The sequence below is a fragment of the Pantherophis guttatus genome, chromosome 14 (assembly GCF_059756535.1).
Source record: "Pantherophis guttatus breed Tessera chromosome 14, ASM5975653v1, whole genome shotgun sequence".
NCBI classification, from domain to species: Eukaryota; Metazoa; Chordata; class Lepidosauria; order Squamata; family Colubridae; genus Pantherophis; species Pantherophis guttatus.
The window spans coordinates 16,817,612-16,844,080 of record NC_142076.1 but is presented as its reverse complement, the minus strand read 5'-3'; the positions used below and the strand labels follow the sequence as shown (position 1 = coordinate 16,844,080).

Below are 26,469 nucleotides of genomic sequence, written 5' to 3'. Positions count from 1 at the left end.
GAAGGAAGGAAGGAAGGAAGGAAGGAAGGAAGGAAGGAAGGAAGGAAGGAAGGGAGGGAGGGAGGGAGGGAGGGAGGGAGGGAGGAAGGAAGGAAGGAAGGAATCTAGCTATATTTATTGAAGAACCTAGGAAGAGAGAACCTAGGAAGGGAGAACAGAAGGGAGAACCTAGGAAAGGAGAACAGAATATATATCTAGCTATATATATTCAAAGAACCAAGGAAAGAAGGAAGGAAGAAAGGAAGGAAGGAGGGAAGGAATATAGCTATATTTATTGAAGAACCTAGGAAGGGAGAACATCTAGCTATCTGTATTCAAAGAACCAAGGAAAGAAGGAAGGAAGGAAGGAAGGAAGGAAGGAAGGAAGGAAGGAAGGAAGGAAGGAAGGAAGGAAGGAAGGAAAAAAGTCTATTTCAATATCATGGATAAAAACAAAAGTGATTGATGAATGATTATACTGATTATTATACTGGTTATGTAGACATTTGTAAGGCAATTTTTAAGAGGCTGTTTCTTCTTTTTATTATTCTTATTTCTCTTATACTGCTTGAGTGAAAATACTGCTTTTTCTTTCCTTATAATACTGCTTTGCTATACCTGCCTTTGGCAGAATCCAAGATGAGCATAAGTGACTTCCTTAGTGCTTCGGATATTGCTGCCGCACTCCAAGATTGTCAAGGTAAGATGACATTGGGGTAAATAAATTAAGAGTTGCTTTATTAGATCTGACCAAAAGCTCAGATGCAGCCTAAGACTGTTTTTCTGAGTCTTGGATTGAGAAATTTACAAACAGAGCTGAATTTCCAGCATCTGGACTCAGAACGAGTCTGGAAACCAAATAATTATTAAAGGTAAAGGTAAAGGTTCCCCTCACACATATGTGCTAGTTGTTTCTAGATATAAGAGCAGGATGACGGAAAGGAGGAGGAAGGGGAGAAGTTTATCTTCCTTTCTCCAAAGTTCTACCTCACCATGGTCTTATTTCTTCTTCTTCTTCTTCTTCTTCTTCTTCTTCTTCTTCTTCTTCTTCTTCTTCTTCTTCTTCTTCTTCTTCTTCTTCTTCTTCTTCTTCTTCTTCTTCTTCTTCTTCTTCTTCTTCTTCTTCCTCTTCTTCTTCTTCTTCTTCTTCTTCTTCTTCTTCTTCTTCTTCTTCTTCTTCTTCTTCTTCTTCTCCTCCTCCTCCTCCTCCTCCTCCTTCTTCTCCTTCTCCTTCTCCTTCTCCTTCTCCTTCTCCTTCTCCTTCTTCTTCTCTTCCTAGCTCCAGATAGTTTCAACCACAGAAAGTTCTTCCAGCTTACTGGGATGTGTAAAAAGAGCAGCAGTCAAATCAAGGGCATCTTCCAAATCTTAGACCGCGATCAAAATGGATATATCGAAGAAGACGAGATAAAGTAAGGAAGCTCCATAATTTTCTTCTCTCTTTCTTTAAATATATTCTGAGTACTATAGGTAGAATCCTGGTTGTTTTTACTTTGGGAGTGGGGGGGGGAGGCCAAGTAAAGTCTGTGGACTTTCCTTCCTGACAGGCTTGTCTGAAGTGGTACTGCAGGTCTCTCATTTAAAATTGCATCTACACCAGGAGTCTCCAATCTTGGCATCTTTAAGACTTGTGGACTTCAACTCCCACAATTCCTCAGCTAAGAGTTGAAGTCCACAAGTCTTAAAATTGCCAAGATTGGAGACTCCTGATCTACACAGTTGGAAGATGTAAAAGGCAAACATCTTTGAATTTAAAAACCTTTTCATGCATGTAAGAATATTTCTTGAACTCCTGGCTCCACTCACATTTTATTTTATTTTATTTTATTTTATTTTATTTTATTTTATTTTATTTTATTTTATTTTATTTTATTATTTTATTTTATTTTTTTAGTTTAGTTTAGTTTAGTTTAGTTTAGTTTAGTTTAGTTTAGTTTAGTTTAGTTTAGTTTAGTTTAGTTTAGTTTAGTTTAGTTTAGTTTAGTTTAGTTTGATTTATATGCCGCCCTTCTCCAAAGACTCAGGGCAGCTTACAATGCTTTTAAGCAATAGCCTTCATACTTTTGTATATACCTGCTTAGTAGGGCTTTTGGCCCCCCCCCAGCGGTGTTCTATTTTATACAAAGTCAGCTTATTGCCCCCACATACCAGGTCCTCATTTTACCTACCTCGGAAGGATGGAAGGCTGAGTCAACCTTGAGCCTGGTGAGAATTGAACTCGCAGTAATTGCAGGCAGCTGGCAGCTAAATACTACTTTAACAGTAGTTTAGTCCACTGCACCACCAGTTTAGTTGTTTATATTTTATTTTATTTTATTTTATTATTTTATTTTATTTTATTATTTTATTTTAATATTTTATTATTATTATTATTTTATTTTATTTTATTTTATTTTATTATTTTATTATTTTATTTTATTTTATTTTATTTTATTTTATTTTATTTTATTTTATTTATCTATCTATCTATCTATCAACAAGTGCAAGGAAACAAGTAACAGTAAAGACTGGGAGTCCTCAAACCTGGCAGCTTTAAGACTTGTGGACTTAAATAAATAAGCAAAACATAGCCATAAACACATAAAATGAGTACATATAAATGGAAACAGTAGGACAGGGACGGTAGCAGGGGTGGGTTCTACTTACCTTTACTACCGGTTTGCAATGGGGCTGCGCGCGCGTTCTCACTTCACTCGCGGGTGTGCATGTGCATTTCTGTGCATGCGCATAACCGCCCCGATGACATCGGGGTCGGTGGGCGGAGCTTCCCGCCGGTTTTACTACCGGTTCTATAGAACCGGTCCGAACCAGGGGCAACCCGCCACTGGATGATAGGCACGCTGGGGCACTTATGTACGCCCCCTTAGGGACCTCTTAAGAAATGTGAAAGGTCCACAGTAGACAGTTTAAGGTAAAAGGTATGGGGGTTAGCGAGACTAACAACAGGATCAGGTAGAGTGTTCCAGACAATTACTACTCTATTGCAGAAGTCATATTTCCTACCATCAAGATTAGAGCGAATTGAGTTTGAATCTATTGTGTTATTACGGCTGAAGTTAAAGTACTCATTAACGTACTAATATACTAACGTCTCTCATCATACATGAAGAGATTCAAAATAAGAAATGGTTAAAAAACTTAAGTGGAAAGCCAAGTAAAAAAGACAAAATGCCAAATGACCCCCAGGGCAGGGGTCAGCAATCTGCAGCTCTGGAGCCGCATGTGGCTCTTTCACCCCCTCTGCTGCGGCTCCTTGTCACTCAAAATATGCGTCACAACCGCCAATGTGCAACACCCGCCTGCACACGATTTATTGAGCTTTTCAACCCCCGGTAGGCCAACCATGGATAAATCCAAGAAAAGTTTCAGAAGAAAACAGAACATTTAATTCAACTACATATGCTAGTTTTGTGGTCGCTCAAGAAATAGTCAGGCACGGGAAGGGTTTTGTGGCTCCCGGTGTTTTCTTTTCTGTGGGAAACGGGTCCAAATGGCTCTTTTGAGTGTTTAAGGTTGCAGACCCCTGTCCTAGGGCAATGTTTCTCAACTTTGGCAACTTGAAGCTGTGTGGACTTCAACTCCCAGAATTCCCCCAGCCAGCTTGGAATTCTGGGAAATTGAAGTCCACACAGCTTAAAGTTGGCAAGGTTGAGAAACACTGGCTTAGAGTTTTGTCTGGCGTCCCTAATTTATCAACTCGGCTCAAAAGACTATCGCCACAATCACATGACATTGCTTTTCTTCTCCTCTCTCTAGATACTTCCTCAAGAGGTTTGAGCCCGAGGCTCGCTTCTTAACAGCGACAGAAATTGAAAAATTTCTAACGGCAGGAGATCATGATGGAGATGGGAAAGTTGGGGCTGAAGGTAGGAGTTAGTTGACTTGGATTTGTTCTGTCATGCGGTCCCTCCTGAAGATAGAAATGCAATCAATAGATGGGTCTTTTTGAGGGAGGAATGGGATCATTGCTCCAGGCACCATCTATGGAGGAGCTCCTAGCCAAAATGTTTGCAAATGGTTTGAGATGATGACCCATTACTGATAGCAAGCTAAACTGTGGAAAGAGATCTTCTAGGAGTCACCTGAGATGTTGTTCTCCTGTTCCCTGGGAGTCCCTTAGTTTTGTCCATCACCTTCAACAGAGAAGGTTTATTATGTAGGAGGCAGTGAGAAGAAAAAGGAAGAGAGAATTCAAATTCAAATTCTGTCCTTGGTGAAGAAAAGGTTCCTCAGGAACCCATTTCCAACAACGGTCAATGAAAAAGTCTAGCAAAGTCAACAAGAGTCTCTCTTTTTATTTATTTTTTTATAATCAATTTTTTATTTTATTGCAAATGTTAAAATACAAACTCCCAAAATAATAGAAAAACAAAACACAAGACTACACAAAAAAGAATGTAGATAGATAGATAGATAGATAGATAGATAGATAGATAGATAGATAGATAGATAGATAGATTGATTGATTGATTATATATCTACTATTCTATATACAGTACATATCTTAGTTCAACGTCAACTCATCTAGTTGAAGAATGGTAGAGAAATCCAGCCAAAATCTTCCAACTGCTACTTCTCCTTTTATTGCAGAATTCGGGGAGATGGTACAGTCCTAAAGGACCAGAAGTCGCTTGCGTGATGGAAGAAGTTCTGCTGCCCCGAAAGAGTTATCTTGAAACTTTCAAACCCAAGGATCTTTTGTTATGCTTTGCCTGCTATTCAGTGGTGTGCTACTACAGGTAGTCCTCAAGATACGACCATCATGGAGCCTGCCCATTACGGTTGTGACAGTTGTTAGTTGAAGCTGAGCCCATATCTCTGTTCTTCCCCAATTAATCATTAAACAAATACATGAGTCACTAAGTGGAGCATGGGATGCTTCAGAGTGGGGGAAGCCCTTGGAGGCTGAGCATAGACCCTGGCCTGGTCCTCCCAAGGCCTCCCCCCCAAGACGTCCCGTGCTCCCCTTCCCATCCCTTGGGTCCCCATAGAATGGGATAAAGGGGAGAGAGGCAGGGGATGTGTAGCATTCCTGTGATTGGTCATAAGGAAGAATGACCACAGAGGCATTGCAGCCATTGTAACATTGAAACAGGGTCGTATGTCATTTGGGACCCTCTGTTGTAACTTTGAACATGTCATATCTCGAGGACTACCTGTCCAATTTCCAAATGTTAATTCTCTCAAGCTACCGAATAATTTTGTGCTGGTGCAGATTTCAAAGTCATTGTCTCCGTGGTACAACAGACAGATGTTTCTCTTTGAACATCTGTCTTCTAAGTCAGGATGAAAACTCTTGCCATTTCAGATATCATACACAAGATGAGGTTGGAAAAATAAAAACTAAGCTTGTTGACACCACGTGGGGTGCCGGCATCTCTTCTATGGCTTTTAGATCTGGACACAAGATTTTGGATGTACAGGTAGACCTCAACTTACAACAGTTCATTTAGTGACTGTTTAAAGTTACAACTGCATTGGAAAAAGTGATTTATGACCATTTTTTCTTTACAAAATTTGGACACTTGGCAACTGACTCACCTTTAGGACCGTTGAGTGTCCCAAGGAGATGTGATCAGTGATGGGTTTCAAAATTTACTACCTGTTCTGTGGGCGTGGCTTGCTGGGCATGGCAGGGGAAGGATACTGTAAAATCTCCATTCCCACCCCACTCCAGGGGAAGTTTACTGCAAAATCCCCATTTCCTCCAGATAAGCTGGGACTTGGGTGGCAGAGAAGAGATGGGGGCGGGGCCAGTCAGAATTTTTACTACTGGTTCTCCGAACTACTCAAAATTTCCGCTACCAGTTCTCCAGAACTGGTCAGAACCTGCTGAAACCCACCTCTGCATGTGATCTCCTTTTGCGACCTTCTGACGAGCAAAGTCAATGGGGAAGCCAGATTCACTGAACAACCGTGTTACTAATTTAAGAACTGCTGTGATTCACTTAACAACCGTTGCAAGAAAGATCACAAAATGGGTCACAACTCACTTAACCACTGCTTTGCTTAGCCACAGAAATTTTGGGCTGATTTATGGTCGTTAGGTTGAGGATTACTATAGATTTGATTCCACATGTAGTAAACAAATCCGGGAAGCGGTAAATAACCAATGAATGAAACTGTAATCTTCTTATGCAAACAGTCTAAAAATCTGATACAAACCTATCTTTCGCATTCGAAATTGAAAAATCTGATACAAACCTATCTTTCGCATTTGAAATTGTCAGCAGCGACAATTTCCTTTTGCACAGAAATAAACGTGTTTGAATTCCACTTTCCTCGACTCCGTTCTTTTTTGAAAGTATATTTTATTGAAGCTTTATTGAAGTCCCATCACAATACAAACTACAAATGAAAACAAAGATAGTAAGGAAACGGGGCAATGCTCTTGGTCTGCTGGATCTCTGCTAGTTGGTGATTGAACCTAAAAGGCAGAAGAAGCCATAGCTTATAGCACATCATTAACCCCTTATTATTGCAAAGATGCTTAAATTAACTGCCTTGATAATAGGAAAGAATTTGTTCATTATTTTTGACCAGAAACCCCTTATAAACTTTCTGCATGAAATAGGGGGAAAAAAGCACTAATGAATCATGACTTTGATGAATATATATATAAAAAATGGTAAAGGTAAAAAAATGAGCTTTTTAAATCATTCCATAAATTCTGCAATTGTATTTGCTGCAGAGGAAATTGGAAGTTTTCTTCTTTCTCACAATGCTTTTGCTTTTCTTTCTTTCTTTTTCTTTTTCTTTCTTCTTTCCACCTTCCTCCCTCCGTCTTTCCTTCTTTCTTTCCTTCCTCTTTCTTTCCTTCCTTCCTTTTCTTTCTTCTTCCTTCCTTCCTCCCTTTCTTTTTTCTTTCCTTCCTTCCTCGTTCTTCCTTCCTTTTTTTCTTTCATCCTTCCTTTCTTCCTCCCTTTTCCTTTCCTTTTTCTTTCTTTCTTCCTCCTTCTCTTTCCTTCCTTCCTCATATTCTTCCTTCCTTTTCTTGTTCTTTCTTCTTTCCTCCTTCCTTCCTCCCTTTTTTTTCCTTTTCTTCCTTTTTTCCTTCCTCCTTCCCTCTCTGTCTTTCTCCTTTTCCTTCCTTCCTTCCTTCCTTCCTTTCTTTTTCTTTCTCTTTTTCTCTTTCTCTTTCTTTCTTCCCCTTCTCTCCTTCCCGACCTGTCTCCCTCCTTCGTCCTAAGTTTTTAATGTCCACTTTAAAACGTTCTGTAATAAACTTTATTCACGGCAAAGACAGCAGGGCAGAACTGGGCGGCGCAGGCCTTCCTTCCCTTCCCTTTCCCACTTCCAGAGCAGTCCCGAGGCCACCGCATCCTCCCGCTTCCCCTCGCTCGGCCGGCCTGCCTGCCTGCCGCCGACGCCTCCATCTCGGCTAGGCACGCGCGCGCAGCGGCAGGGCGGGCCAGGCGAGGCCGTGGCTCGGGGTCGGCGAGTAGGCCGCAGTCTGAGAGGCGGCCGAGGGAGGAAGCGAAAGGCGGCCACCCCGCGGCTGCTCCGTTCCGCCTCCACACACACCCCACCCTCCCCCGGCAGGATGGCAGCGGCGGCGGCGGAGTCGGGGGCCGGGTTGGAGAAGCTGGTGTCGCCGGCCCTGCTCGGCTTCTTCGTCTACAACCCGCGGCTGGGCCCGCGAGAGGGCGAGGTGGGCGGGCGAGAGAAGGAGGAGAAGCGAGAGCCGGGACCCTCCAGCTGAGGGCGGGCAGGAAAGGCGGAGGAGGGCCGGCTGGGCCTTCCTCGGGGGGGCGGCTCTGAGGGCCAAGCCGGAGCGGAGGGACTGAACGAAGAGGCGGCCCTTTTCTCCGGACAGGCCGAGGCCCAGCCGGCAGGAGGGAGGGAGGGAGGAAGGGCCTGCATGGCTTGGTGTGTGGGGGGATGTTCATGCACAATTATTTTTGTGTTGTTTTGTGTTTGTGTGTGTTTTGTGTAACAAACTGGAGATACATAGGTGGGGTGGGGTGTCCCTTGTTATGGGACTATTTCAGTGGTGGATTTCAAATTTTTTTACTAACGGTTCTGTGGGCGTGGTTTGGTGGGTGTGGCAGGGGAAGGATATTGTAAAATCTCCATTCCCACCCCTCTCCAGGGGAAGGATACTGTAAAATCCCCATTCCCTCTCCAATCCAAGGGAAGGATACTGTAAAATCTCCATTCCCTCTCCAATCCAAGGGAAGGATACTGTAAAATCTCCATTCACACCCCACTCCAGGGGAAGGATACTGTAAAATCTCCATTCCCACCCCACTCAAGGGGAAGGATACTGTAAAATCCTCATTCCCCCTCCAATCCAGAGGAAGGATACTGTAAAATCTCCATTCCCATCCCTCTCCATGGGAAGGATACTGTAAAATCCCTTTTTCACACACCTCTATACCTTTTCCCCTTTTGGATACATGTAACTTACATGCATTTACATATTGCATACATGTACACAGACACTTTTTTTGTGTCTGCGTACATGCTGCAAATTCCTTCTTTTTCACAAAAAACTTCATATATATAGTTCAGAATGTTAACATTTTAGCACAATGTATCTCTTAAGGGCCCTAGTTCATAGACTTGTGAATTAATTTAAAATAGGTTAATATGTAAAATGCAGTAAGTTGTGAAGGCCTTGTATTTAAAGGTGCTGCACTGATATATTTAAAATAATGAATTAGGTGTTTCGTTTCTAACTTCAGGAAGAAAAAAAGATCCTCTTCTATTACCCAAATGAAGCAGAGAAAAATGAAAAAATCAGAAATGTTGGATTATGTGAGGCCATTGTTCAGTTTACAAGGTATTACACTGCCCAAGCCTGCATGTCTAGTATTTCATTTGTTTGGGGGGAAAAATGAAACTTACTTGGCTCTTTCCAGATTAAAAAAATAAAAAAGACTGCTCAGCTGATGGTCAGATTAGATCTTTAAAATGTGTGGACTTCAACTCCCAGAATTCCCCAGTCAGCACTGGGGACAGCACCTGGCTAGGGAATTCTGGGAGTTGAAGTCCATTTAGCTTAAAGTTACCAAGGGGATGCGGTGGCTAAGACGCCGAGCTTGTCAATCGAAAGGTTGGCAGTTCAGCGGTTCGAATCCCTAGTGCCGCGTAACGGGGTGAGCTGCCATTACTTATCCCAGCTTCTGCCAACCTAGCAGTTCGAAAGCACATAAAAAATGCAAGTAGAAAAATAGGTACCACCTTTGGTGGGAAGGTAAGAGCGTTCCGTGTGCCTTTGCCATTTAGTCATGCCGGCCACATGACCACGGAGACGACTTCGGACAGCGCTGGCTCTTCGGCTTTGAAACGGAGATTAGCACCACCCCCTAGAGTCGGGAACGGCTAGCACATATGTGCGAGGGGAACCTTTGCCTTTTTGCCAAGGTTGAGAAACACTGAATTAGATCGTCCAACCTTCTTTTTTCTCAATTATACCTTCCATGACTTGACTATGAAAATGTTCATTCTTGGTTCATACAGTATTTTTTTCGCACATTAACATCCCCACCCCCCCAAATAGGTGTTTGTGAAAAGCATGGACAGGACCAATGGCATGAACCTTGGCCAAAAATATTAAATTGTCTCATTTCTGTAATGATGACGTAACACTTGTCATCTTGATGTTCCTGAGGCTCGTTACTGATGATCTCACATTTCACCTAAGACAATGTACCTACTTTTTTTCTGATTTGTTTTGTTTCCCCCCCCCTAAAAAAAACCCTATGAAAAACAGAGGCAGGAAGAATAATAGAACTAAAATTGCCCTGTGAATGTCTTGGCTAATTAGGGTTTAAACTAAATTTCCCATCTTGATTTGTTTACATATTTCTTAAGCAAGGAGGTCTGAGAACACAGTGGGATTAATGGTTTCATCCTTTATGAGGAAATCATAGCTATAACGGATTACTTTATGTTCCCCTGGTCCTGATGGACATTTAATCTGAGCTAATTCATATAATATTTTTTCTTCTTCTTAGGACCTTCAGTCCTACAAAACCTGCAAAATCACTACATACCCAGAAAAATAGACAGTTCTTCAATGAACCGGAAGAAAACTTCTGGATGGTTATGGTATATAAATGCGTGATGCTGTTCTTTTAAGCATTTGTTTCAGTAATATTTTTTTGAATGTCCTGTCAGATTTTTATACCCTTTACGCTGAAAATGTCTCTGGAACGGTTTACGGATGGATAATTAAACAATCCATGTTATCAGACTCCAATAAGGGGGGGGAGGGGGATGGACAGGAGAGGCAAAGAAATCAAAACACAGGCCCCATTTCTAAGCTATGATTGTTAGAATCGGTAGATGCAATGAAACAGTTCAGGAGTCTGATGGAATAACTTGTTGGATGACAGTTTGACCAGAAGTTGTAGGAGAAGAAATGGTGCCATCTGGAGGCGGAGTCAAAAAAGTAATCAGCCTAGAATTCCCTACGTAGCCAGAAATGAATTCCATTGACCTTTATTCAGAGCCAAAATAGTGCTCAGCTCATCATCATTTGCCTGCTGCTCTCTAAAGGTTCTCAAAAGAGCCTACAGAAGCTAAAACAGGCAAAACAAAATGCCTTAAAAGAACTGTTTTGTATCATTTTCAAGGTCGTACGCAATCCGGTAATAGAAAAACACAAAGATGGGAAAACAGTCGTCGAATACCAAGAAGAAGAGCTGCTGGTAAGAATGAACTGTCCCATTGGAAATGTTAGCAAATATATCCAGGTGTTGTTAAAGCACCTGAGGGCAGGACAAGAAGCAATGGATGGAAACTAATTAAGGAGAGAAGCAATTTAGAACTAAGGAGGAATTTCCTGACAATTCCTGACAAGTGAGAACAATTAATCAGTGGAACAACTTGCCTGCAGAAGTTGTGAATGCTCCAACACTGGAAGTTTTTAAGATGTTGGATAACCATTTGTCTGAAGCGGTGTAGGGTTTCCTGCCTAAGCAGGGGGTTGGACTAGAAGACCTCCAAGGTCCCTTCCAACTCTGCTATTCTATATAGAATAGAATAGAATTCTTTATTGGCCAAGTGTGTGATTGGACGCACAAGGAAGGGCTGTTCTGCAACAGTGGCCATGATTCATATTTTTTTTATCATTTGATCATATCAGTTTACTGCATTTTTCCCAGTCCCCAGCAAAAAACGCCCATTCAAATGAACGTGTTTGTTTAATGACCGTTGAAAAAAAGAAAATTATTTCCAGTCTCATGAATGCCTTGGCTAACTGCCATAACAACTTATGCCCGGATTTCTGGTTCAATTATGGTCACATAAATCGGAGGCTTTCTGAGGCAGTAAAAAAAGTTTTTTCTGAAACAGAGTTTCAGAAGTTTCAGAGGCAGAAAAAAAAACCCCAAAAAAGCAAGATACAGAGCTCACAACCAAGGAACCTGTTGCTAAAATTCACCTCTGGGAACAGCTGATTGGGGATATTCCGGGAGGCCGATCCACCTGCCAATCAGCTTTTTTTCTTACTTTCCTCCCCAAAAACTAAGGTGCGTCTTATACTCCGAAAAATACGGTATCTAATGGTGCAAATCTGCAACTCCTTGGAGTGATTTTTTTCCTCACGGGCATTCCTCTGGAAATATGGTTTGAGAGAAAGACCGCCACATAGAAAGCATCAAAAAAAATGGAGTTGTCATTTATAGATTGCTAGGTACTGTGAGTTATATAGAGTTTATAGGTCAGTATATATTCTCCCTTTATTAGAGAGATTGCCAGGGAGAGCAGATGACTTTTATGTAAGCTTCCTCCTCCAGGACTCAAACCCGGCTACCACGCGTGCAGTGGCAAAATTCTGTGTCGCTGCAATGTACCCAAGAAAAAAATTGGTTGCAGAATTATAGCTGTCAACTCGTGCCAATTTTTGGGAGACATCTATAACCATTTTTGGAAAAATATATTTACTCACATATTTATTGCCTCTCCACTCACGTAAATTAGGGAGTGACCCTAACGATTTAAGATCATATATTTTCTTAACAGGGATGGTATTATCCACTGTTAATGTCAGTATTATTTTTTAATATATTGTATGTCTATTGCTGGTCGATGACCCTAATAAAGTTATATTCTATTCTAGATTGCTAGAAAAGTACCGATTGGCAATTTTGTTTTTGTTTGGTTTAAAAAAAAAAAGAGCCTCTGTAACTGAATGCATCCTTAGTCAAAATATCTGCCTTTGTCTCTTTGTGGTAATAACTTTCTGATTCTGGATCTCTTACAGGACAAGGTTTATAGCTCAGTGTTACAGCAATGTTACAACATGTATAAGGTCAGTTTTGCCATAATATTTGTTAATTAAGCTAGAGTGGGTAAAACAGCCTTTATGTCCCTAAAGTAAAATGGAATTTTATTGTTGTTAGTTGTAAAGTCGTGTCTGACCCATCGCGACCCCATGGACAACGTTCCTCCAGGCCTTCCTGTCCTCTACCATCTTCTGGAGTCCATTTAAGCTCACACCAATTGCTTCAGTGACTCCATCCAGCCACCTCGTTCTCTGCCGTCCCCTTCTTCTTTTGACCTCCATCGTTCCCAGCATTAGGCTCTTCTCCAGGGAGTCCTTCCTTCTCATTAGGTGGCCAAAGTATTTGAGTTTCCTCTTCAGGATCTGGCCCTCTAAAGAGCAGTCAGGGTTGATCTCCTCTAGGACTGTGCGGTTTGATCACCTTGCAGTCCAAGGGACTCACAGGAGTCTTCTCCAGCACCAGAGTTCAAAGGCCTCCATTCTTTGGCGCTCAGCCTTCCTTATGGTCCAACTTTCAAAGCCATCCATTGCAACTGGGAAAACCATCGCCTTGACTAGACGCACTTTTGTTGGTAGGGTGATGCCTCTGCTTTTTAGTATGCTGTCTAGATTTGCCATAACTTTCCTCCCCAGGAGCAAGCATCTTTTAATTTCTTGGCTGCAGTCCCCATCTGCTTTGATCTTGGAGCCCAGGAAAATAAAATCTGTCACTACCTCCATTTCTTCCCCATCTATTTGCCAGGAATTGAGAGCGTTGGGTGCCATGATGCCATGACTTTGCTCCAATTTTTCCGAAGCAGCAGAAATACGAATCCAGTGCTGAATATTTATTGATCCTTATCCCGTGGCACGTTTCTTTCATATTATTTCTTGCCATGAACTATTCCATTTTTGTACCTGTGCCCTCCTGACGGCACACAGATTTTTAAAAAATGGATTATAATCTAGTCCGTAGATGAAAAAGGAAGAAAGGGCAAATCAGCACTTGCAGGTGATAATCACGTTAGTTTGCAACAGGATGCCAAAGGAATGAATGAATGAATAAAACAAAGTGTGCTGTTGACACTCATACATGTATTATTGATGTGATGCGTGCTATTTTTGGAATATATAGGTTGAGGGGTAACAATGTCATCCATTAGCCATCAGAAATATAGAGTGTTTGTCATCTGTTTATGTAAATAGACTCCTAAGTGCTATGCAAGCATTATTCCTAAAATAATGGGAGTGTAATTTTTCCCTTGAATCCAGAGAAGCTGGAATCCCAGGACCAACATTCAATGTTTATATCTTGAAAAACAAGCTATTAACTGATGATTTCATTAACCCATTATTATTTTTTTTCCTCTTGAAAATAACGATTAGCTTTTTAACGGCACGTTCCGAAAAGCCATGGAAGATGGAGGCATCCGGGTTCTGAAAGAAAGACTGGAGAAATTCTTCCATCGGGTAAGACTATTTTTCCCTCTTTATTATCTGAACAAGTGGATGTTTAAGGTGTTAGTACTTCTACTAGAGAAATATAAGGGATTGTCGATAGAAGAGAATATTTGTAGCTCAGGATTGAAATGCTCTCTGTGCTTGATGGTTTTCTGGCAGACGTTTTATGACCCAACTAGGGAACATCATCAGTGTTAGTTGGATCATGAAACTTCAGCAAGAAAACAACCAAGCTCAGAGAGCACCAAGGACCCCGGAGTTCTCCTCCTCTTTTCTCCTCTCCTTCTCTTCTTTCCTCCTGTTTCCTATTCCTTTTCTTTTTTCTATTCTTCCTTCTACTTTGCCGCCGCCTCCTTCTCCTCCTCCTCCTCCTCCTCCTCTCCACAAACCCCACTCCTTCTGGCACTGATGAGGTTATCTATTTAGGTCATGAATCATCTTCAGGAAAACAGCCAAACTCAGAGAGAGCCAAGGACTCCACATAATGGGTTAGGTCGGTAGGGAGGGAGGGAGGGAGGGAAGGCAGGCAGGCAGGCAGGCAGGCAGGAAGGAAGGAAGGAAGGAAGGAAGGAAGGAAGGAAGGAAGGAAGGAAGGAAGGAAGGAAACTTAGAACCCTGACAAGATTCTATACTAAGACAAGTGATAATATCCACTAGACTTTTTAAAAAATTGATCTCAGCGCTTACTTTCTCCTGTAACTATTTATCGGGAGAACATTGATCAACTGATTATGTGTCATTAAGTCAGTGTTGACTTTTAGCGGCCACCTAGATAAATTTTCCCCATGACAATCTGTCCCTAATCGGGTCCTTCAGCTCTTTCTGCTTACTGCATGAGTCAAAAAGAGGGCTGTGAAAATATTTTACAGACTCCTCGCATCCTGGACATAAACTGTTTCAACTCCTACCCTCAAAAGGACGCTATAGAGCAGTGCACACCAGAACAACTAGACACAAGGACAGGTTTTTCCCTAACGCCATCACTCTACTAAACAAATAATTCCCTCAACACTGTCAAACTATTCACTTAGTCTGCATTACTATTAATCTTCTCATCGTTCCTATCACCCATCTCCTCCCACTTATGACTGCGTGACTGTAACTTTATTGCTTGTATCCTTACGATTTATATTGACTGTTTCCTAGTAGGATTCGATTGCTTATTTGTACCCTATGAGTATCATTAAGTGTTGTACCTTATGATTCTTGACGAATGTCTCTTTTCCTTTTATGTACACTGGGAGCTTATGCACCAAAGACAAATTCCTTGTGCGTCCAATCCCACTTGGCCAATAAATAAATAATTCTAATTCATTCTAAGTTCCGATGCTGGCCCCCATCACCACCGTAGTCAAATCCTTCCCCTTTGCCGCTGATCGTCCTCTTTCTCAAGACCTTTCCCTTCCCTTTGTGTTCCAGTACTTGCAAACGCTTCACTTGCAGACCTGCGATCTGCTGGATGTCTTCTGCGGCATCAGCTTCTTCCCGCTAGATAAGATGACCTACTTGAAGATCCAGTCGTTCATCAACAAGATGGAGGAGAGCTTAAGTCTCGTCAAGTACACGGCCTTCCTGTACAACGATCAGCTGATCTGGTGAGCACCCCGGAACGCTTTGGAGGAGCTCCCGCCGATGGCTCTCTCAGTGGAATGTGAAATACACACGATACCAGGATGAAGTAGGGCGCTTGTGTGCACACTCATGGAGCAGGATCTCCCTGGGCACGCTCGGCATTCTTCCCTGCACTCGTACATCTCACCATAAGTGTAGGAATGTGCCAAGGATGGGACCTAGGCATAAGCAGGAGAAAATTCCCCTGTATTTCCCAGGCCACGGGATATATTATTTCCCCTGTCAGGCCACCTGGTTGTCCAAATATGATTTACGCTACTTCTAAAATTCTTAATCCAGCTGTCTTCTAATCGACTTTTGGCAGTTAAAGCAGAGGCTTTTAAGAGGAGACGGCAGACACTTGTCTGAAATGCTATAGCGCAGTGATGGCTAACCTTTTTTTTCCTCGGGCGCCAAAAGTGTGCTTGTGCGTGTGATAGCGCGCACGTGTGTGCCCAGACCCATAATCCAATGCCCCCCCATGCATGCCCTGCCCCTCTGCGCAGGCACGCGTGACCCCCCCCCCCGTGCTCCCTCAGTCCCCCTTGAATCCATGCACGACTCCCACACGCCCCGTGTTGGGCCTAGCAGGCCTCCCTGAAGCCTCGAGGCCAGAAACGGCCCATTTCCAGTCTTCCGGTAGGCCCGTTTTCCACCCTCCCAGAACCTCCACATGAGCTGGGATCCAAAACGTGTTGCGTGGAGACTCCTGGGAGGGGAGGGGCGGCATGCGCGTGTGCATCTCCCGCATGCGTGGCAGAGACCCGAAAATCAGCTGGCCGGCGGGAGGCGCGCACATATGCGCGGTGGAGCTGATCTATGGCGAACGGCTCGTGTGCCCGCAGGAATAGCTGCGCATGCCACCTGTGGCACATGTGTCATAGGTTCGCCATCATGGCTGTAGGGTCTCCTGCTTTATTTATTTATTTTATTTTTAAAATTTTTATACCGCCCCCTCTCCCGAAGGACTCAGGACGGTGAACAGCCAAAATTTAAAAAACATACAATATAAACATTAAAATACTATAAAACAAAATTAAATTTATCTTTGGCTTCCCCCAATTTAAAACCCCTTACCCATAAAATTCACCAATTAAAATTTTTTAACCCAGCCCGGCTTGCTGAAATAAAAAAGTCTTCAGAGCTCGGCAGAAGGCGGAAGGGGGTTGGACTAAAAGACCTCCAGGGTCCCTCCCAGCTCTGTTTTCTCTGTTTCAATGTTCTCCCTTCATCTCCTGATACTTTGTCGTCTTTTTTCCTCTTCCTCTTTTTGTTTCCTTTTTCCGAAGCTGCTTCCAACTCCGTTATTCTGTTAGTTATTTTTCCTCAAATATACTAAAAAGATGGGTAAAACAAAGGAAGCCGAGCAGTTTTTGAGCAATGGGACTAGCTGAATAGCAGCCATCATTTTGGACATACACCATTGTGCCCAACGGCAAGCCAAGGGGGGGAAAAAAGGATGAATTTTTTTTTTTTTAATCCAATCCTCAGCCTCACAAAATCTTAGGTTTCTTTTTTTCCCCCCAAACTTGGAAGAACAAACTTCAATTTTGAAAGAAAGAAAGCCCATGCTCAACATCGAACAGTAGCTGATTTCTCCCCCCCACAAACTCTCTTTTGACCTCACGCAGAAAAAATGTTGGATTTTAAACAGAAACAAAGGAGGGGTGCTGGCTGCAGCCTGTAACAGAAACCAAAAGGCTTCTCTTCAGCTGTGTTTGCTTTCAGGGTGTTTATTGACACGGCACAGCTGCCGGGCGCCTCCAGTTTCATTTTTCAGAGCCAGCGCTCGAAGGGTTTCCTATTCAGAAGCGATTAAGGAGCCGAGAGAAGAGGCTTAGATAAAAAGTGCTTGGTAGAGAGCCCTGCATAAAATAATTAACCGATTCGAGTGGGATTCTATCGAGGCTCCTCCAGGTTTTAGTAATAAAGCGTTGACTTCAGATTGGAGGCGTCTGTTTTACTTTAGTTCTCCACATTGACCAGTTAAATAGGTACCGCTAGCAGTTTGAAAGCATGCAAAAGCGAGTAGATAAATAGGTACCACTAGCAGTTCGAAAGCATGCAAATAAATAAATAGATACCAGTGGTGGGATTCAATTTTTTTTTACTACCAGTTCTGTGGGCTTGGTTTGGTGGGCATGGTTTGGTGGGCGTGGCCAGGGGGTGTGATAAGCAGTACTTGGCCTCCTGCACCCTCCTGGGAGGAAAAATGGGCTGCGGGGGGCACACACTGCCCCCCCACAACCCGTTTTGGGCCTAGTAGGCCTCCCTGCAGCCTCCTGGGAGCGAAAACGGACCGTGTGGAGACTCCGGGAAGGGGCGGGGCCAGCCAGCAATTTACCTACTGGTTCGTCTGAACCGGCCCGAACCAGCTGAATCCCACCACTGTTAGGTACCACTAGCAATTCGAAAGCATGCAAATGTGAATAGATAAATAAGCACTAGCAGTTCAAAAGCATACAAATGCGAGTAGATAAAGAGGTACCACTAGCAGTTCAAGAATGTGCAAATGCAAGTAGATAAATAGATACCACTAGCAGTTCGAAAGTATGCAAATGCGAGTAGATAAAGAAGTACCACTAGCAGTTCGAAAAGGTGCAAATGCAAGTAGATAAAGAGGTACCATTAGCAGTTCGAAAGTATGCAAATGTGAGTAGATAAATAGGTACCACTTTGGTGGGAAGGTAACAGTGTTCCATGCATCTTTGGCGCATAGCCAATGACCACAGAAATGTCTTCAGACAACCTGGCTCCCTCAGCCGAGAAACGGAGATGAGCACCGTGCTCTAAAATCAGACACGATTGGACAGGTGTAACTTTTTGCCTTTTTTTAACTTCAACAGGAGTGGATTGGAACAAGAGGACATGAGGATTTTGTACAAATACCTCACCACCTCTCTCTTTCCAAGACACATGGAACCTGAGGTGAGTTGGGTGTCCGGTCTTCCCCCGGAACATGCGGTGACCCTGGTTTAAAGAGAAACAACATCAGGCACAAGTCTGATTTGCTTTAAAAAAAACGACAACCTCGAATTTTTCCTTGACTGTCTCTTCCGTTTCAGTTGGCCGGAAGAGATTCCCCCATCCATATAGAAATATCCGGAAATCTGCAACACTATGGAAGGTAGGCATTCCTTATCTCTTGTGTCTTTGTGTCATGCCCAATGGAGTGTTCGGTCTGAGGGCTCCCTGGTCCTGTTTGTACCTCTTCCCACCACACCGGCACCACCTGCTGAGAAATGGCAGCATTGGTTTCCGCCATTTTGAAACGGCGCAAAAACTAATGTAAGGCTCGGAAAGCTTAACTTGCTTACATGGACAATCACAAAGTCCTCCCCAAACAGGAGAAAAATTGAAAATCCTGGCTTCTCCCCATAGATAAGGCCTTTTCAATTTGGCCTGTTGTTATCTTGATTCACCCCCATGCCAAGTGACATCCGCAGATACTGAAGATTGGCTCTCTTCAAATCTGATTTAGAATGTTATAGAATAACAGAGTTGGAAGGGACCTTGGAGGTCTTCTAGTCCAACCCCCTGCTTAGGCAGGAAACCCTACACCACTTCAGACAAATGGTTATCCAACCTCTTCTTAATAACTTCCAGTGTTGGAGCATTCACAACTTCTGGTGGCAAGTTGTTCCACTGATTAATTGTTCTCACTGTCAGGAAATTTCTCCTTAATTTTGGGTTGCTTCTCTCCTTGATTAGTTTCCACCCATTGCTTCTTGTCCTTCCTTCAGACACTTTGGAGAATAGCTTGACTCCCTCTTCTTTGGGGCAGCCCCTGAGATACTGGAAGGCTGCTATCATGTCTCCCCTAATCCTTCTTTTCATCAAACTAGACATACCCAATTCCAACAACCGTTCTTCATATATTTTAGCCTCCAGTCCCCTAATCATCTTGGTTGCTCTTCTCTGCACTCTTTCTTAATTTGCTTAATCTGCTTTCTTAATTTGCTTAATCCGCTATTATTTATCCAAGACTGCTGTATGTTAAAAGCAAAGAAATGGAGAAGTGATCCATTTGGGAATCAGGTCTATAAAAACGAAGCTGGATTTCTTGGGTTAGAAAGCTATAAAGCTGGTCTTTTGGGCCAAGGTCTTAAGAGTCGCACGTGGAACGATGGCCGTCTTTGCTTTTTAGGTTCCTGACTGGGCCTCTGAATTTGAGTGACCCCGAAGCAAAATGCAGGTTCCCCAAAATATTTGTGAACACGGACGGTGCTTACGAAGAGCTTCATTTAATTGTGTATAAGGTAACCTTCCTCAATTCTCTTGAGAAGAGAATTTCTAACCCAAGAGAGGTGTTGATCCTCCAGAGAATTCAGTAATGTGGATGGAAAGGGGCTGTGCCGTAGGCCAGAGGTCAGCAACCTGTGGCTCTGGAGCCGCATGTGGCTCTTTCACCCCTCTGCTGTGGCTCCCTGTCACTCAAAATATGCGTCATAACCGCCAATGTGCGTCACCTGCATTTATTGAGCTTTCCAACTCTGCTGCCAGCTTCGCAGGCCGCTGGCGGGCCACACTCCCACCCCTTGGCCACACTAGCTAGGTGTCAGCGTCCCAGCACTGACATATATAAAGAGAGGAGAAACTTGAACTTTTGCCTACTAAATCCCTTTGAAGATTCTGTCTCCTCGGAGATGGGAGGTGGGGGGAGACATTCCTGTGATCTGACGAAGAAGAGATGGGGAAAGTGGCTTGGAAGATAGCCAATGAGAAGCAGAGAATTGGGGATCGGAAAGGGAGGGATTGGGGGGGGGTAAAGGTCAGTACTGACCGCGAAAGAGCCAGGATCAGATCGCTGTGCTCAATAAAGAGAAAATTTCCTCAAAGATCGGCAGTTTGGAAATTCATTTATTTTGAGATAGCATCGAAACCTGACACTAGGCTTGACGGTGGCTGGAGACCAATTTTGGGGGGTACCAGTCCTTCCCCTTCCACAATCGAATTTATCCTTTCATCTCAAGAGAACATCCTCAAACTCGAAGTCTTTGTTATGCTCGCTCGGGCCGACATTCTTCACTTAGCCATAGAGCCAGACTCTATAGTAACGAGATAGCTCAAAAACGGCTGGTAAAATCAATCTTTTGTCCCTTCCAGGCAATGAGCGCAGCTGTCTGCTTTATGATTGATGGTGAGTATCAAATAATAATGGTGGAAATCACCGTTCCTGTCTCGGTTCCCCAAATCCCGTCCTTTGAACGTTCTCCGTGGCCGTTTGGATACGAGCGGCGATAATCCGTTCTCTGTAAGATTCCCAGAATCTTGTAATGAGAGAATGGTTTGATTCAACTCAACTCAAATCAAACCTTTATTGTCAATGCACAACATGCGTACAATGAAATTGATTCTCGCCTTCCTTCCCAACTCTTTCCCAGCCTCGGTGCAACCTACGTTGGATTTCTGCCGCCGACTCGATAGCCTCGTGGGCCCGCAGCTTACTGTCTTAGCTTCGGATATCTGCGAACAGTACAACCTCAAGAAAAGGGTGTCGGGGTCAGTTCCTTTTTTAAAAAAAATTTTTGGCTGGAGGGAAGAGGGAACGGCACCTTCTGGCTGTTAACATTACTTGTCCCAGCTTCTGCCAACCTAGCAGTTCGAAAGCATTCTATTCTATTCTATTCTATTCTATTCTATTCTATTCTATTCTATTCTATTCTATTCTATTCTATTCTACTCTACTCTACTCTACTCTACTCTACTCTACTCTACTCTACTCCTATTCTATTCTATTCTATTCTACTCTTATTCTATTCTATTCTATTCTATTCTATTCTACTCTACTCTACTCTACTCTACTCTACTCTACTCTACTCTACTCTACTCTTCTATTCTATTCTATTCTATTCTATTCTATTCTATTCTACTCTACTCTACTCTACTCTACTCTACTCCTATTCTATTCTATTCTATTCTATTCTATTCTACTCTACTCTACTCTACTCCTATTCTATTCTATTCTATTCTATTCTACTCTACTCTACTCCTATTCTATTCTATTCTACTCTACTCTACTCTACTCTACTCTACTCTACTCTACTCCTATTCTATTCTATTCTATTCTATTCTATTCTATTCTATTCTACTCTACTCTACTCTACTCTACTCCTATTCTATTCTATTCTATTCTATTCTATTCTATTCTATTCTATTCTACTCTACTCTACTCTACTCTACTCTACTCCTATTCTATTCTACTCTACTCTACTCTACTCTACTCTACTCTACTCTACTCTACTCTACTCTACTCTACTCTACTCTACTCTACTCTACTCTACTCTATTCTAGAAGAACCCATTCTGATATACCTGAAATGCATTTTCATCCTGCTCGCAGAAGGAACTGTGATGCCTCCTTTGATCTCTCGGTTCATCTCTTTCTTAGGTCCGAGAAGGAGCCTCAGTTTAAATTTATCTACTTCAATCATATGAATCTGGCCGAGAAGAGTACCATCCATCTGAGGAGGACGTCAACTGTCTCCCTTGGATCCGTCCATCCTGACTTGATGAAGATCCTTGGTGATATCAACAACGACTTTACGAGGTGATCTACCTTCTTTTATCTCCACCAACTCCCGTATTTTTCGGAGTATAAGACGCTCCGGACGATAAGACGCACCTACCTTTTTTGGGGGAGGAAAACAAGAAAAAGAAATCTGCCTCTGCCTCCCAGCAATTTTGCCTCATTGCAGCAAACAGCCTGCTTTACTTTCATTTTCGTTTTCAGCATAGCTTGATTAGCACAAGGGAAAAAAAATCTGCTTTCAGTAATTTACCTCTTTGCAGCAAGCAGCGGAGGCCCGTGCAGCAATAGGCAATGGGAATCCCTGCAGCCTGAAACAGCTGAGAGTCGGGAGGCCAATCCAACCGACAATCAACTTGTGCTAATCAGGCTGTGCTGAAGCTGAAATGGGCTGTTTCTTCTTGCTGTTGGCTGCAAGGAGGTAAATTGCTGGAAGGCAGAGGCCAAAGGGTGGGGGCCAGTGGGTGGGTGGGGCTACATTCAGTGTATAAGACGCATCCAAATTTTCACCCCCTTTTGGGGGGGGGAAGGTGCATCTTATACTCCGAAAAATACGGTATTTTATCGCTCTCCTAATCGTTTCAGATGCGGGAATGAATCGTATTTCCTTTTTTGACCAACGTTTGTTCATGACTTATCCTAAGCCTGTTTTCAATGGAACTGGCATTTCCAACATTGCCAGTGGGAATCAAGAATGTCTCGGGGACTTTCCAAGAAAATAAAATTGGGGTCTGTGAGTTGGTTAGTTTTCTTGTATATGGGTGTTTTCTACTGTGCCACACACATCAGGGCAGCCACTTTGTGTGTGAGTGCCCAAAATGTTGAAAATCAGAGTTTTTAATCCCCAAATCTGGGACTGAGCAAAAACCAAAGCTTGCTTCTTCAGAGGATATTTCAGGCTTGGTGCAGGGGTGAAATCCATCAGGTTCTGACAGGTTCCAGAGAACCAGTAGCGGAAATTTTGAGTAGTTCGGAGAACCGGCAAATACCACCTCTGGCTGGGCCCAGACTGGGAAGGGGGTGGGGATTTTGCAGCATCCTTCCCCCAGGAGTGGGTTGGGAATGGAGATTTTGCAGTATCCTTCCCCTGGACTGGGGTGGGAATAGATTTTACAGTATCCTTCCCCCTAGAGTGGGGTGGGAATGGGGATTTTGCAGTATCCTTCCCCCTGGAGTGGAGTGGGAATGGTGATTTTGCAGTATCCTTCCCCTGGACTGGGGTGGGAATGGGAATTTTGCAGTATCCTTCCCCTGGAGTGGGGTGGGAATGGAGATTTTGCAGTATCCTTCCCCTGGAGTGGGGTGGGAATGGAGATTTTGCAGTATCCTTCCCCTGCCACGCCCACAGAACCGGTAGTACAGAAATTTAAATTACACCACTGGCTTGGTGTATTTATGAACTGGCTCACAATCGATCTGACCTGCGTTGTTCGTGAACAAGCTGAATGTAGTATTTGGTTGAAGATCACAAAGAAGTCCGAGGTATAGGCTACACTGGGAAGTTAAGACACACACACAGAAACCACAGAGGGAAAAAGGGAAGAGTAAACCACTTAGTTGCTAAGAAAATGTTGTGGGTGTTTTTGGTTCAATCCTCAATTGATTAGCTGAGTTTGGTTGTTTTCTTGAGATGTTTCATTACCCAAGTAGGTAATGCTTCATTGTGTAATGAAACTTCTGCAAGAAAATAACCGAAGCTCAGAGAACACCAAAGAATTCAGTGTCTTCCTTCTCCTTCTCCCTCTCCTTCTCCTTCTCCATCTCCTTCTCCTCTCCACAATCCCTTCTCCCTTCTAGCACTGATAATGTTACCCACCTGGGTAATGAAACATCTGCAAGAAAATAACCAAGCTCAGAGAGCACTAAGGACTTCATAGTCTTCCTTCTCCTTCTCCCTCTCCTTCTCCCTCTCCCTCTCCTTCTCCTTCTCCCTCTCCTTCTCCCTCTCCCTCTCCCTCTCCTTCTCCCTCTCCCTCTCCTTCTCCTCTCCACAATCCCTTCTCCCTTCTAGCACTGATAATGTTACCTACCTGGGTAATGAAACATCTGCAAGAAAATAACCAAGCTCAGAGAGCACTAAGGACTTCATAGTCTTCCTTCTCCTTCTCCTTCTCCTTCTCCTTCTCCTTCTCCTCAAACCCCATTCCCCTCTAGCACTGATAATGTTACCTAGCTGGGTAATGAAACGTCTGTAAGAAAACAACCAAACTCAGAGAGCACCAAGGACTTCACAGCCCTCCTCTTCCTTCTCCTCCTCTTCCTCTCCACAATCCCCACTCCCTTCTAGCACTGATGTTGTTACTTGGTTGGGTAATGAAACGTCTGTAAGAAAGCCACCAGGCTCCCTCCGAGACCACCAAGGATCCCTCCTTTCAACCCTGAGCTACGGATATTTTCTTTTATCGGAATCTGATCTGCTTCTCATTCAAAGGGTGGACGATGACGAAGAAATCATTGTGAAAGCCATGAGCGACTACTGGATTGTCGGCAAGAAGTCGGATCAGCGGGAACTGTACGTTATTTTGAATCAGAAAAACGCCAACCTGATTGAAGTGAACGGTAAGGAACGCAGAAATTGTCCGGCTTTAATCTCACTGGGAAGTACTAATCATTGGCCTGTTCGGCGTCGTTTTCAATCTAGAACCATCGTTGCGAAGCATGAGAGAAGAGCAATGAGGAGGCGGTTGTAAGTTTTGAGGCAGAAGAAACAGAAGGAAATGCAGATGTGAGTGAGGCAGGCCTAGAATTTGCATTTGGTTCAGTTATGTGTAGTATAGCAGAGTAACCGAGTTGGAAAGGGACCTTGGAGGTCTTCTAGTCCAACCCCCTGCCTAGGCAGGAAACCCTATGCCACTTCAGACAAATGGTTATCCAACATCTTCTTAAAAACTTCCAGTGTTGGAGCATTCACAATTTCTGGAGGCAAGTTGTTCCATTGATTAATAGTTTTGATTGTCTCCTTAGGATATCCTGCTTTCTAGCGAATATAAATCGTGCAGCACAGCTGATCGTGGAAAATACTGATTCACCCGAACCGGTAGCATTTTTTAACTCCCGGTTCGCCCGAAACCGGTAGCATTTTTATTACCAGTTCAGATGAACCGGTCCAAACCAATAGCATTTCACCCCTGCTTGGAACCAAAGAAATAATACAAAGATAGACAGCCTTTAGGAAATCTGCTAAAGATACTTTTTATGTCTTGCCGATGGTAACTTTTCAACAACAATACTTCATTCTTTTAAGCTTTAAAACTCCCTCCTTTCTCCCCCTTCAGAAGAAGTAAAGAAACTCTGCGCGACCCAGTTCAACAATATCTTCTTCTTGGATTGATCGGCAGCCTCGGCTCTCATTCTTTGAAGATGGCTTCAAGACCCACCCCCCAAAAAGGTGTAATTTGTTTACTGGGACCAGTTCATCGCGTCGTATTACTGGCTGGCCTAATGACAATAGTAAAGCAATACTTGCTGCGTAAGAATCCACTTTCTACAAAAACCGTCTGCTCTCCGACTGGACCGGATTTTCTTTTGTTTTTTTTTTAGATTTTAATGTATTTATGTTCAAATCGATTAAAATTGGTCAGAAGGAAACCTGCGTCATTCGGTGTCTCTGTTCGTCACTGCGTAACTTTACTTGAATAATAAAACTTTATTGTTACCACTTGAATCCTCTTTCTGCTCTTTGTTACAAAATAAAATGGTTTTATAGACAGATTTTGCCTTGTGATGTTTTGACGGCCTGTAAACACAGGTAGACCGCCATAGAGCCCCAAGTTTCTGCTGCTAAGGAAAATGTTCGTTAAGTGAGTTTCGCCCCATTTTACGACCTTCCTTGCCACAGTTGTTAAGTGAGTCGCTGCAGTTGTTAAGTTAGCAATACGGTTGTGAAGTGAATCTGGCTTCCTCCCTGACTTTGCTTGTCAGAAGGTCGTAAAAGGAGGTCATGTGACCCTGGGTTACGGCAACCGTCACAAATATGAACCAGTGGCCAAAGAATCCAAATTTTGATCACGTGACCCTGGGGATACTACAATGGCTGTTAGTGTGAGAAATTATCACAAGTCACTTTTTTCAGTGCCGTTGTAACATCAAGCGGTCACTAAATGAACTTACCACTAAATGGCTTACGATTTTTAACGACCGCATGGCAGCATCCTCAGGGTCACGTGATCAGAATCCAGAGGCTTGGCAACTGGCATGGACTTAGCGACGGTTGGAGCGTCCCCGGAGTCGTGTGGGTTTTTTTTTTTTGTGACCTTTTGACGAGCAAAGTCAACGGGGAAACCAGGTTCCTTTCAACAACCGCGTTGCTAACTTTAACGGCCGCAGCGATTCGCTTAAGAACTTGTGGCCGGAAAGGTCGCAAAATGGGGCAAAACCCAACGACTTGTCTCGCTCAGCGACAGAAGTGTCGGGCTCAATGGCGGTCGTCGGTCGAGGACTGGCTGTAACGGCGGCCGTGCGGCTCTTCTCACTTTTTCTTCTTCTTCCATGCCATGGCTGCCTTGGTGGCCGTGCTCTGGAGCAAAGTAGGAGAATCTTCTTTCGGAGGGGATTGGACCTGGCTCAGGTTTTCCTCCATTTCTCGAGTCAGAGTTTCCTCCAGTTCCAAGGCTGCTTTTTCAGCTGCCGCTTCTTCTAATTTTCGGGCCTCCTCGGCCTCCTTCAGAGCCTTGAGC

At 43.4% G+C, this 26,469-nt stretch overlaps 3 protein-coding genes across 3 annotated transcripts in view; 2 read left to right on the top strand and 1 right to left on the bottom strand.

The window, feature by feature from the left end:
- Nucleotides 1-330: 330 nt before the first annotated feature.
- Nucleotides 331-6,255, top strand: LOC117673288 (parvalbumin, thymic CPV3-like). The gene is made up of 4 exons (XM_034430582.3): nt 331-679; nt 1,259-1,391; nt 3,736-3,845; nt 4,570-6,255. The coding sequence occupies exons 1-4, from the start codon at nt 619-621 to the stop codon at nt 4,593-4,595; spliced, it is 330 nt and encodes a 109-aa protein (XP_034286473.1). The 5' UTR covers nt 331-618; the 3' UTR covers nt 4,596-6,255.
- On the top strand, nt 6,235-25,381 carry CCZ1 (CCZ1 vacuolar protein trafficking and biogenesis associated). The gene is made up of 15 exons (XM_034430611.3): nt 6,235-7,630; nt 8,667-8,764; nt 9,942-10,035; nt 10,563-10,637; nt 12,194-12,241; nt 13,580-13,663; nt 15,074-15,249; nt 18,112-18,193; nt 18,331-18,392; nt 19,413-19,524; nt 20,372-20,405; nt 20,650-20,767; nt 21,656-21,814; nt 24,225-24,352; nt 25,069-25,381. Exons 1-15 carry the CDS (start codon nt 7,523-7,525, stop codon nt 25,122-25,124), a joined length of 1,434 nt encoding a protein of 477 aa, XP_034286502.2. The 5' UTR covers nt 6,235-7,522; the 3' UTR covers nt 25,125-25,381.
- The window catches only part of RSPH10B (radial spoke head 10 homolog B), a 33,457-nt gene continuing 31,954 nt past the window's right edge, over nt 24,967-26,469 (bottom strand). Inside the window, exon 21 of the mRNA XM_087878601.1 lies at nt 24,967-26,469. Within this exon, the coding sequence (XP_087734727.1) occupies nt 26,262-26,469 (208 nt within the window). The 3' untranslated portion in view covers nt 24,967-26,261.

Coding starts and splice junctions, on each gene's coding strand:
- LOC117673288 (XM_034430582.3), top strand. CDS start 619: ATGAGCATAAGTGACTTCCTTAGTGCTTCGGATATTGCTGCCGCACTC. Junction 680..1,258: donor CGCACTCCAAGATTGTCAAG/GTAAGATGACAT, acceptor TTCTCTTCCTAG/CTCCAGATAGTTTCAACCAC. Junction 3,846..4,569: donor TGGGAAAGTTGGGGCTGAAG/GTAGGAGTTAGT, acceptor CTTTTATTGCAG/AATTCGGGGAGATGGTACAG.
- CCZ1 (XM_034430611.3), top strand. CDS start 7,523: ATGGCAGCGGCGGCGGCGGAGTCGGGGGCCGGGTTGGAGAAGCTGGTG. Junction 18,393..19,412: donor AATCTGCAACACTATGGAAG/GTAGGCATTCCT, acceptor TTTGCTTTTTAG/GTTCCTGACTGGGCCTCTGA. Junction 20,768..21,655: donor CTCAAGAAAAGGGTGTCGGG/GTCAGTTCCTTT, acceptor TCTCTTTCTTAG/GTCCGAGAAGGAGCCTCAGT.